This window comes from Cydia fagiglandana, chromosome 1 (assembly GCF_963556715.1).
Source record: "Cydia fagiglandana chromosome 1, ilCydFagi1.1, whole genome shotgun sequence".
In the NCBI taxonomy this organism is placed as follows: Eukaryota; Metazoa; Arthropoda; class Insecta; order Lepidoptera; family Tortricidae; genus Cydia; species Cydia fagiglandana.
Window position 1 is genome coordinate 10,231,701 of NC_085932.1, and position 13,225 is coordinate 10,244,925.

The window sequence follows — 13,225 nt, forward strand, 5'->3', positions numbered from 1 at the left end:
CACGAGAGGGGGAAGTTGGAGCTTAAACACGACCCAACACTTTTCCTATTGGGAGTCGGGGTGGAGGCTACGGGCCTTCGGCCCTCTGCCGGGGTCGGCCTTCAGCCTCCCGGCCTGAATAACCTACTTGGAAATTTGACTTTGCCCGTGTCCGCCGCCATTTTGGATTTTTCCAAATTTTTTTTGACGTGTTAATCTTGGGCCCCCAGGCTCGCCGCATGCCAAATCTCAGCGCGCTCGGACCAACTTGAAAAAAACCGGCCAAGTGCGAGTCGGACTCGCGTTCCAAGGGTTCCGTACATTACTAAATTTTAACAATATATTTTTTTATATATGTGAAACGCGAGTGAATTGCCTTTAAAAAACCCGTAGAGGTCGGATCAAAAACTAAGTAATTGGTCCGACTCACGCTTGACTACATATTTCTAATAGGTTTTCCTGTCATCTATAGGTAAAGACCTATTTTATGTATTTTTTCAAAATTTTAGACCCAGTAGTTTCGGAGATAAAGGGCGAGGGAATGGTCATTTTTTGCCTATTTTCTATATGTTTGAGATTCTCACATTGAGCTCTTTCATTTGATATGTGACACGATATAGTGTGAAAAACTTTATTTTTTGATTTTCTCATTTACCCCCCAAAAGTGGCCCCCATGTTTAAAATTCATTTGTTTACGTTACATGTCCGTCTTTGGGTCACAAACTTACATATGTGTACCAAATTTCAACTTAATTGGTCCAGTAGTTTCGGAGAAAATAGGCTGTGACAGACCGAAAGACAGACAGACAGACAGACGCACGAGTAATCCTATAAGGGTTCCGTTTTTTTCCTTTTGAGGTACGGAACCCTAAAAATTAAAAAACAGCCATTTTGATTTTTGTTAATGTAGTTTGTTTTGTCTCGGGGCCCTCTATGATATTTGGTCGAGAACCCCCACCTATCACGCATCGTTTAAAAGTTACCATACAAACAAATACTACACACGATTACATAAAGAATATTGACCAGGTTCGAATCCTGGTAATGTATGATAGATTAAAAAAAAATTAATGCCATTATTACTAAATCTAAAATCGAAGCAACAGATCCAAGCCCTTTAGCCAAACTTAGGGGATTTGTTTGGTTAAAGTGTACAGTAGAATAATTCCGTACATGGCAAGTAGTTGATAACTCAAGATATTCTACCGAAGAAATTTGAACTTAAAATTAATTTACATAAGGTTCAAATTTCTTCAATTTTTTCCCGACAGATATCAACTTCTTCCCGCCGTGTACGGAATTATTCTAATTTTCAACGCAATAAGGTAAATATAGTTGGTCAAGCAGATCTTGTCAGTAGAAAAGGGGGGCAAATTTTAAAAATGTAGGCGTGAAGGGATATCGTCTTATAGAAAATTTGAATATCTTACTAAAAAGAAAATTAATAAGAAAATTTGAAAATTACTGACAAGATTTGCTTGACCATCTATTTCCATACATATATGTATTTTCACCATTTAGAATGATAAACATGCTTCGATTTTGTTTGATATTTTACAGATAGTATTTATTTTCCTTGTGCTGGTGTGGTGAAAAATTTTGTTTGATTCGGTGGCAAAATATGGGCAAAATTTGTTTAACACTTCATGCCTTGAAACCCTCGCAACGCTCAAGATTCCACTTTATCTATTTCTTAATTTTTCGCTTGCTTGTATATAAATATTAGCACAAGAGATAAAACCATAGGTAACATTGTTCCCTTGTAAAACAAGACAAAAATGGATTTAAATCAGAACAGTTAAAATGTACCTATTTAATGGAAAACGTGTTTTTAGAGGATAGATAATGTTAAGATATATATAAAAACAATAATAATAACCAAGCCAATTTAGTAAATGAGAGACTTTTATTAATGAAATAATAAAATAGATTCACTCACACGTGAGTTCTTATATCTAGGTACTTAAAGCATATTTAACATAAAATATTTCAATTTTAACAAAACCCGACACAATAAACACGTTTATCTACACACATGTCATTAGTGCTCTATAATGCGTTCAGAAACCGTAGGAAATGACAAGCTTAATGACAACCAATTTTACTATGAGAACTTTTTTATCTGTGGTAGTAGGAAAATTTGTACTTTAATGTACATAACGTTACAGATTTTTGTAGGTTATGAGTTTAAATTTGGAACATCAGTCAAAACTCAAGTAGGTCTCTATTCTAGTATCCATAGATATTAAAACCGTTATCGATACGAAACGTCAATTTAGTATGTTTTTTAAATATAAACCGCACGACATTTGATCTCGAGTGACATGAGAATAGGGACTTTATTCTTTTGTCTAGGAATTTAAAAAAAACTACGGATGTGTGACATGCGTGAAAAAAGTTTTCATTCAGCGCCATTTGACGTACAGTTTATCTTTTAGTTAGTTTTAAGTATGTGTTTAGATAAAGTAGTGTATGTAACTGTACATAATTAGGCATTAAAACACTCGTGTGATCCTATTAAGAAACTCACTAACGTTCGTTTCTTAAACCCACACTCGTATTTTAATGCCTCTCATTATGTAGCAGTCACATAAACTACTATTATCTACACACATGTCATTAGTGCTCTATAATGCGTTCAGAAACCGTAGGAAATGACAAGCTTAATGACAACCAATTTTACTATGAGAACTTTTTTATCTGTGGTAGTAGGAAAATTTGTACTTTAATGTACATAACGTTACAGATTTTTGTAGGTTATGAGTTTAAATTTGGAACATCAGTCAAAACTCAAGTAGGTCTCTATTCTAGTATCCATAGATATTAAAACCGTTATCGATACGAAACGTCAATTTAGTATGTTTTTTAAATATAAACCGCACGACATTTGATCTCGAGTGACATGAGAATAGGGACTTTATTCTTTTGTCTAGGAATTTAAAAAAAACTACGGATGTGTGACATGCGTGAAAAAAGTTTTCATTCAGCGCCATTTGACGTACAGTTTATCTTTTAGTTAGTTTTAAGTATGTGTTTAGATAAAGTAGTGTATGTAACTGTACATAATTAGGCATTAAAACACTCGTGTGATCCTATTAAGAAACTCACTAACGTTCGTTTCTTAAACCCACACTCGTATTTTAATGCCTCTCATTATGTAGCAGTCACATAAACTACTATTAAAGGTTACAAGTTCGGTAAGTATACTTTTTTTGACCTGAAATTGTTGCTTTATCGGCTTCAACATTATTCTCTTTGACATGTTTTCTGTTCAAAAAAACTGACGGAGTGGAGCTTTTTGTGTTAGTTGCGTTTTTCTTTTCATATTGAATATTAGTTACAAAGACATAGACAGAACATAAGATGGTACCTATTTTTTATTTGTTTTCTAGAATATTCAAACAATAAATTACACAAACGGGTCAGAAACCAGACAATATTTTTTGGCCCATTTTGCATTCTAGTTGCTCCTCCATAGTAGGTCCGTGGATTTTTTAAACCTTAAATAAAAGGAGGTCAGTTAAAATGATTAAGGCTTGAGGCATAAAATATGACCTGATATCACGTCAGCATTAGCTGTCCCCATTTTAGGATCCATTCAAATAACCAGCGAATTCACATGCTTAGCAAACGTTTCATATCATAATGTAAACCTAATTTTAGAATCTTCAGGAGTTTAACTTAAAACAAAATAGATAAGTTCTTCGATTGACAGTTGGATTTTAAATTTGTAGAGTCTGATGCGGAATGCAAGCACGCATAATAAGGACGTCAAGTGGTGAAACTACCAACCCTAATAATTGCTCGGAGTAATGCTGAGCCGAACGGAGCCGAGTGTGCCCGAAAGGAGGAGTGTCTCCCCACTGGCCGTACAGCACCATCTACTTCAACTGTCAAACTAGAAAGCACTATTTTCTACGGTAGAAGTCAATTCATAAATAACTATTTACTTCCTACGTACAAATTGCACTATAACTACCTTACGTACAGCCTTGGGTTGATCATAACGAACAAAATGTTTTTCCCATTTAAAACATACATACGTAGCATGTATAGTAGTAGGCAGAATGTGAAAAAATCTTGTACGTACCTGGTACCTGATTATCATATCAAGCCATGACTGTATTACATTATTAACTAGTCACAATAGTTATTTAGGACATGTTAAAACAGAATAATTACAAATGTAAGTATCCGGTATACCCTTGTTTTGCCGACAAGTATCTTGAATGTTATATGTATTTACCTACTCACCTGAATTTGGTTCGACTAGAAAGATGTTTGGCGATTTTAACATCCATTGGTAACCAATTAATACTTCAAAAAACTGTTCCATCGGATTTTAAATTTGTATATTTTTTATTATTATAAACACGAATAATAATTTGATTATAATATGTACATAATAATTTGTGACTTTTTTTGTTTAGTTAGCAGTAAATGTAAGAGATTACTACAGGATCTGTCGAACCAGGTCGAACCAGACTGAATATTAAAACACAAATACATTTAATTTTCTAAAAATCAGAACTTGTAGATTTCATTGCCTTCAGGCAATTCGCTATAAGTAAATGCCAATTTGAAGCCAACATGACCATAACTTTGTAGCATAGAATAGGGTGACCTGAGGAAAGATTCAGTTTTAACAAGTTGTAGATACATTTAGGCCCTTAGCTTAATCCTTTTATGTTAATGTTTATTGTAACGACAGTAGTTTAAAGCATGGCATACAACTCGCCTGATGGAAAGGTCACCACAGCCTATAGACGCATGCCCCTCCAGAGGTGATATGAGCGCGTCGCCGGTAATTACGAATGTTATCTGTGATACTTATTTAGATGTTTTTATATATATATAAATATTAATCTGGGCTACAAAATAGTCAATATTATAAAGATACTTTTACATATCTCTGAAAAATGTTCAAAGTCGTTGCGTGTCACCCCATTTTACGGTATTCATATTCTAAAGGCACACATACTTATTAGCGGACTTAAGATATTTTGGTTACTTGCTAGGTTTAGCCCCACAGGTCCTCGGCGCGGCCGAATTTGAAGACCAGCGAGCCAGCGAAGATGAACGCGTTTTGGAGGAACAGGCTCACCCCCGCCCAGGTGTTTTTGGTCGCATCTGCGGGAAACAAACACGAAAATAAGGTAAAATTATATCTTGAAAACATAGGTACCTATGCTGTAAAGAAGATATACAACACGACTCGATGTCGAATAGCTAAAATCGGCGAAGCAAGCCAATAGTCATATTTCTCTCTGTAGCAGTTCTATCATCCAAGATCCTGTCTTGGATATCACCAAGCGATGTAAACTTAAAGTTTATAATTTCTTCATCGGCTTCTGGCATTACAGAAAATAAGGTAAGTTATCCAGTCTGGCCTAGTGGGTAGTGACCCTGCCTATGAAGCCGATGTTCCCAGGTTTGAATCCTGGTAAGGGCATTTATTTGTGTGATGAACACAGATATTTGTTCCTGAGTAATGGGTGTTTTCTGTGTATATACACGCTTTGCTTAGTTTGGGGTTAGGTTGATCTGTGTTAAGATTGTCCCCAAATATTTGGACGTATTTTTGCAAATGGGGTACCCACACCAAATACTCATTGAAAATTGAACCTTAATGTTAAGACAATGTAGTAAACATTTGAATAAGTATTTGGTGTGGGTTGGTTCCCGTTTGGAAAAACACGTTCATTTATTTACTATCAAATTTTGGATGATGATTGTTACTGTTTATGATGAAAATAAAACAGGCACAACTGATATGATTGACTACTGATGGATGAACGTGAAATTATAAATGAGAATGAAGTACCAGACAAGTGGATATTCGTGATATCACCGTGCTAATAAGCATGGACCTTGAAAGAGGGAGCATACCATATTGGGTATAAGTAATTTATTGTACTAAAAAAAGATTCTGAAAGCCATGCCCATGATTGTGCGCATTGTGCATACAATGCATGCATATGCAGTTAATAAGCAAACAGTGCAAAATAAACACCTGAGCCTGTTTTACCAGAGTTAACATAATTGGCAAACAGTATCCAGCAGGCGGCGATGAGTGATGCGAAGCCCACGACGAAACCCATGAAGAGCCAGAGCCTCGCGCCGCGCGGCCCCATACAGCCCCCGGTATATGTCTCTCCTCGCACCTGCAATGTTTTTGAATGATTTAAAATTTTGCACACCCAAGAAAAGCATTGAGTGAGTAGAAACATGTTTGGTCTGCAATGTAAGCCTAACATATACATATTTGATAATAAAGTGACACTCCCTTGCAAATTGAGTGGATTAAAATTTAAATCGGGGGGCACGGCAGTGCCCCCGCCAAGTCGAGCGCGAAGCAAACACTGCCGTACCATCCTTTACTGGAACCATTTCGCCGCATTTTCAGGCCCCTATTTGAGAACCTCTGGATAAGACTAGAACGCAGAAATTTTGGTCATCCAGTAAGCTATAATCATATACTTAAAATCCAAAACTTCAAGTCTGTAGGTCATTTAGTTCCGAAGTTAAGCGAAAGCAAAGTTTCGCATTTATGAAACTCACTCATGATCATCAGAATAGAACTAGTACTTCCCATAAACTCAGAGAGCTGAAATTTGGTACAGAGTTAGGGTTTAATGGCCACATAAAGGGAAAACCTAAAAATATTGCAATATCAGTCACGTTTTAAAGATCTAAGAACTGCATAAGTAAGTTTGTAATCCCTTATAAATATATGATATTACAAAGTTACTGTTACAGTTCCTACAAATAGTAGGTAAAGTAAAGGTACACTACGATGTACGATGTGAGTATGAATGAAGATATGTTTAGTTATGATATGTGTATACATAGTATGGGTATGAGTACCCGAAAAGAAGGACTGCCTACAAAAAGAGATGAGATCCCATCAAAAACATTACATGCAAAAAGGTGCAAGTCTCGCTTTTACTACAAAAAAGTTTTGAGATGTAATGTGAAACCAAGTCGGTTAGTTTAATCAGTGCCAGGGGGTGTTAATACCGTATCAATAAGATATCTTTAATTTGTAATACGTATAATGACGTGGCCATCGCACGGCTGCATAAAGACAAAAGGATCATCGTCACCTATTAAAAATAATTCTAATTGAACATAACGCTAGCGCTAATTGCAGTTTGAGCATTACACATATTTACGAGTATGGTACGAGTAAAGCATTATGTGCGATTGTCAAGTCATTATATGATGATTAGTGGCGGATTACTGATTATTATTTAATTATTAAATTTAATGAATGGGCAATACGAAAAACTGTTGCTACTGTACAAGAATCAGAACCGGAAAAAAAGAAAAGAAAGATTTGTAATAATAAGATTCTACAAAAAGAAGTGAAATCCCACCAAAAACATTCTGTAAAAAACTAGCCAAGTCTCGATGGAGCTGCTTGTTTATCTCTAAAAAGTAATGAAATCTAGACAAAGTCGTGCCAAGTCTAAGGTTCCTTACTGCGATTTCTTTATTATTTATTATAGTTAATGTTGTGTGACTTGGCCGTTGAAGGGTACACAAGGGTACAAAACCAGGTGCTCCATGACACCATTGCACCAATCTGCCATTGCACCAAAAAGAAGTGTTTGTTTCAGGCTCGCCCATACATAAGTATTATTGAAATACGCAGCTTTATCAAGCCTACAATTGACTGGTTATTGAATCAACCTTTTCCAAGTGGCAATTTTCCATCGTCAATGGGTAGCGGTTCTGGCGACAGATTGGTGCAATGGTGTCATGGAGCACCTGGTTTTGTACCCTTGTGTACCCTTCAACGGCCAAGTCACACAACATTAACTGGACGTAGTTTAGGGTAAAAGATCCAATCCACAAAAATCTGTTAGTAAATTTTGAACTTTCTGTCAAACGGATAAGTCATTAATTTAAATGACAAATTTTAGAGGATGGATCTTTTACGCTAAACTACGTCCAACTATAATAAATAATAAAGAAATCGCAGTAAGGAACCTTAGACTTGGCACGACTTTGTCTAGATTTCATTACTTTTTAGAGATAAACAAGCAGCTCCATCGAGACTTGGCTAGTTTTTTACAGAATGTTTTTGGTGGGATAGAAATATTATAATAATCAAAACCACACAAAATATGTATTAAATTTGGGATATAGGACAGATACATAATAATACTATAATTTAAGCCTATTTAGCCCTCCTGTGGCTTATTTTACCCCAACCTTCGAGTAAAGGCTTTGGGGATAGGAGGCTGTCCATAAATTACGTCATTGATTTTTGACGACATTTGACCTCAAATCATCCAAAAATCATGCTTCGAATGACCCCGTTTCCTCCTTTGTCATGCTACCATCATCCGATGTCCAGACCCCCCCCCCCCTAATTTGAAATGACGTAATTTATGAATAGCCCCTAGGGTCATTTTATACCAAATCACAATGTGGTAAAATTACATATCTTAATATAGCTTTAGCCATAGTTCCATATTTATACCATTCCATTCCATTCCATTTTTCCATTCATTTTTCATTTGTTCCCTTTTTTTATTTATGCCATTTGGCATTAGGTCCGCCATTTGTACATTGTTGTATATATTTTGTGCAATAAAGTTTAAATAAAATAAATTAATTAATTTATCCACAGATTATCAACAAACATTAAGGGGCCCACTGATTACCAGATGATATCAGTCTGTCAGTTAAACACAAAATTTGACAGCTCCAAACAACTGATTGGCTGATATCGTCCGGCGAACTGGTAATCTGTGGGCCCCTTTAGAATGGTGTAGGTACTTATATACAAATGCAACATGTATTACAGGTGAAAAGAACTACATGATTTATTGTTCATGTACAACTTACCTGTGCATTTGAAACAGAGTTAATCATAACCAAAGATATGGTAGCCATCACTCCGCAGACATGTGCTGCATTTGGTAGATCACTCGGGTACTTAGATGCTGAGTCAATTATAAACCACCATCCTGTAAAGAACTATACAAAACAATATTAGCTGCATACCTTATTGTTTGTTTAGAATTCATGGTCATTTATTATCAAACTGAAATAAGCACGTCAATGGTAAAAAAACAATGTGAAAGTTTAGGTGTTTGGATGTTTGTTCTTCCTTCATGCAAACATATTTGAGTTATCTAGTAAATAAAAAGACAGGATTCTTTTTATCACCTGCAGTTTAATATGGTTATGATAATAATACCATTAAATTGATCATATTATATCACAAACAAAACTTAGATAAGTGGGACAATGATTCATCGAGAAAATCGCAAAACAATTACCAGAAAACCTGCAACCATCGACGCAAAAATATTGCGCCTTTCTCCTCCTTCAAACCAGACGCAATTCGGCACAGTCACGTTCTCGAAGCAGTTCATGATTATTTCTTGTTTTCGTCGTATTAATTTGGAAATATAATAGCAATAGTTATATAGAAATAGTAAATAATTATTAATATGACAAATCTAAACTTGCTGAACTTGATGATCTGAATTCTGATTGGCAACGCAAGTGACGTTTGTAATAAAAAATTGCCAGGTTCAAAAATATCAAAAGGCTTACGCACGAAGCAAGGCCCCTACGCTTTCTGTTCTCTTTGACGGCGCAGCAACTAGTATGATTTCTCTCTCCTCGCTATTATAAAAATGCCATTTGTCAAAAAAGGACAACCATACTGTTGACAAGGTGAACTTCAAATCAAGTGTTGCCTTTTTTGATGCATCCAGGCTGTGTATGTGTGCGTAAAAACGTGTATGTGTGCTCTTTTAGGGATGTGAAAAGTCGATCATGTTATATATCGATAAACGCTACACAGCGGAACGAAATAGCTATTAATTGAAGCTTCAATATCTTCGTTAAACATATACATAATTGAAATGCTAATGAATAATAAACATATTAGAATATAATAAAATATTTCAATTATTGCGGAACACATATCTTAGTAGGTATTTATGTATTTTAATTAAATATCTGAACTTTCCCTTGGTTCCCTGCTGGGGCGTGACGTATATATTCTTTGGTATTATACATAGAAGGTAGCATCCTATAGAAGTGGTAGATATATACGCGTGCCTCCGTGAGGGACAAAACATTCGCAATGCGACAATATCAAAAACACGTTTTAACATTCCTGACAACATACCAAAAAAAAACAATCTACGTAATTCGGTCGGATTATTTTTTGTTACCCACCATAAACCATACTAAATTAACGGTGGGGAACGGGGAACTAACTAAAAGTGAGACTGTGACAAGGACAAGCAATATATTAATACCGCTTTCTCTGCCACTCCTACTGAAAGTTCCATAAGTGCATCTCGTTCGGTCATTTAGCCCCTTCCCCGTTTCCTCTCTATATGTATTATTGTACCTCTATGCTGGTGTTAAACAGGGTGGAAAGATAAGTCGGGCCCTGGAGGGAAACTACCTTAAATCCTTAAGCTGGCTCATTTTACTTATAGGAGACATTCCTTTATTTTTAAAAAGAAACGAAACTGCATTCAAAGATTTTTCTTTTTTTCTTCAATTTTTCTTGTCTAAAAAAATCTTGAGTACTAAATATTAGAGTTTATGGATATTTTGTACGACAGACGAGTGTAAGTCCTTATGTTTCTTGAAGAAATGTTATCTTTAACATTAACTGTATCGACTAGTGTAATAAAATTGCGAGTGTTTATTTTTTGGAATTTTTAGTCGGTTCGAGTCCCGGGCGAGTTTTAGAAAATCTTTGAATGCATTTTTGTTTCTTTTAAAAAATAAAGGAATGTCTCCTTTAAGTAAAATGAGCCAGCTTAAGGATTTAAGGTAAGTTCCCTCCAGGGCCCGACTTATCTTTCCACACTGTATATCACTCTAGATCAACTCTAGATGTACTATAGATCACACTAGGGGTACTACTATAAATCACTCTAGATGGTCAAGCAAATATTGTCAGTAGAAAAAGGCGCGAGATTCAAATTTTCTATGAGACCATATCCCTTCGCGCCTACATTTTTCAAATTTTCCGCCTTTTTCTACTGACAAGATCTGCTTGACCAACTAATAGAGTAGCTATACATAAACAGACAAGATTGAATGGAAAACAAAGATTTGAAAAGAGTAACCTAACGATTAATACTAGGTACATACATAAGTACTGTCGATCCTTTCTGCAAGGTAGACAAGAAGACAAGAGACAAGACAAGAATGCGCCACACCCAGCCGGGAACATGCCCGCTCCGGTCAAACCGGCATACCAGGGGACGAAATTTGTGGGGAGTGACACGCTCTGGGATGGGAGAGGAATAGAATCAGCCGGCTATGCAGCCTCAAGCCAATATTGGAAGTTAGGAGGGGTAGGTTATGTCGTCGAAGGAGAGCGTTGGTGACATGCTGCTCGTCGTTTCAGCTTCGGTCTTCGAGATATCTTGTATCAAGTAGGGCCGATGCCGTCTTGAGGTACTGTTTGTTCGTCGATTCGAGGTGTTGGTTCTTCTTCGTCTGATTCGATGTCGGTTTCGTCCAGTTGATATATTTCTCTTGTTGCTTTGATGAGTTCGCCTTGGTCGTAATGGTCGTCTGCCATGTTGATCCACTTAGAGGAATGCCTGGTGTAATACTCCATATCCTGTGTCAGTGAGTTTTTCCAAGTGCATTTAATCCTTTTGGTTATTATTTTGCCGTTCAATATATTGCGAACCTTATCGGGTCGCGGCGTTGTTCCTGACATTTACTAACCGTATCCGATATTTAGTGACCATCTGTTTTATTATGTTCACGCTGGCGTCCTACAGATGAAGACAATGGCAGGCAAACAACCCTTGCGTCCTATGGTCTTGCTCGCTGTATCGCTGTTAATGACCGTATTTTGTAGAAATACTATGAATGGTGCCAGATGTGTACTCTTTTACAACTAAATTGCGTTGGTATTCTTTAAAATATTTTATCTTGATAAGGTACTGGGGAGATAGTTTCAAAGACAAAAGCCCCTTTTATTGAGCGGCGGATGGGGATATTGCGGGTATTTCCAGGGAGCGATATCCCTTCGGGTTGTGAGTTGGTAAAGTAGGTACACAAGCCAAGTTAGTTACCTACCAAAGATCGTTATAATATTGTTGTGTGTCAGTTATAATATAATGTAATGTATTTTACTAGAAGTATTTGAACAAATTAAAGTATTTATTTCAGTTTATAATGTATTTTATGATCATTGGTTCTCTGGAATACAATGTTGCGGTGTAATCTTGCGTTATATGCTGACCGCGTACCTATATATTATTCTATGTAGTACATAATTGGTGCCTTGATTTGATAAGGTAGAATAATTTGTTATTTTATACTGCAGAGCATTAGAACAAAAGTAAGTTCGTAAATAAAAACTGACGAAATTGGCTATGAGACCTGCTTTCCTGCTAGTACAATATAATCGTGCGTTGAGTCAAAGCTGACTCGACGGTGGTAGCTAGAGGTACTGAAATAAAGGCTGAAAAACTAAGGCGTCACTAATGCTAGATTAGATGAGACTATAGGTATGTAACTGAAATAAACTAGTAGGTAGGTGTAGGTGGTGGACTATTTGGATTAGAAATGTAGGTAAACAAGAGTTCGAAAAATACGGCGTCAGTACAAGATTAGGTGAAAAAAGGTATATAACTGAAATAAACTAGATAGTAGGTAAGTGATCTGCTTTTCTTACCTAAAATGATATTGATCGCGGCAGAGGCCAAGCCCAGTACGTGATGGTGTAACTTAAAGCTAGCAAAATCGTCGCTACTAGATTAGATGAAACTAGGTATTTAACTGAAATAAATTCATTCAGTAATTCGCTAGTGAATTTTATATTCTAAAAACTGTATTTTCCTAGGTACGATTGCAAGATATTTGCCTATGTGCAATACCTGATCTATATTATACTATTTATGGAGTGCTAACTACTGGCAGTCGGTTGGAGATGACACCTACGTGGGCCTTCCTGTGTTATTTAAGAGTATTCAAATTAACGGGCGATTGTCGATGAGTAGTCAAGTCAAAATATGTCTAGTTTTTATGTACCTCTAGATCAGTGTGGTATTATAGGTCCAGTTACTTAGGGTAGGAATTTAGACTTAGTACTTGGGCATATCTAGCCTTTGAGCAAACAGATTTGGAGCGATCTCACCAAATTTGGCCGTGGTGTAGGCGGGGATGACAGTCACCGCGTCGCGACGTTGGACCGCTGATGCAGCAGCGATCGTACGATCGTCGCGGTTGG

At 36.4% G+C, this 13,225-nt stretch overlaps 1 protein-coding gene across 2 annotated transcripts; it reads right to left on the reverse strand.

Annotated features, from left to right (window-relative positions):
- Window positions 1–1,866: 1,866 nt before the first annotated feature.
- On the reverse strand, window positions 1,867–9,494 carry LOC134663608 (transmembrane protein 50A). Of its 2 annotated transcripts, none has more exons than XM_063520035.1 (4): window positions 9,276–9,494; window positions 8,839–8,970; window positions 6,008–6,143; window positions 1,867–5,109 (listed from the first exon to the last, which is right to left on the reverse strand). In XM_063520035.1, exons 1-4 carry the CDS (start codon window positions 9,369–9,371, stop codon window positions 5,000–5,002), a joined length of 474 nt encoding a protein of 157 aa, XP_063376105.1. In that variant the 5' UTR covers window positions 9,372–9,494; the 3' UTR covers window positions 1,867–4,999. The 2 variants fall into 2 exon arrangements, with proteins under 2 accessions (XP_063376105.1, XP_063376099.1); XM_063520029.1 differs by having other exon boundaries at window positions 5,993–6,143.
- Between the last annotated feature and the right edge of the window lie 3,731 nt (window positions 9,495–13,225).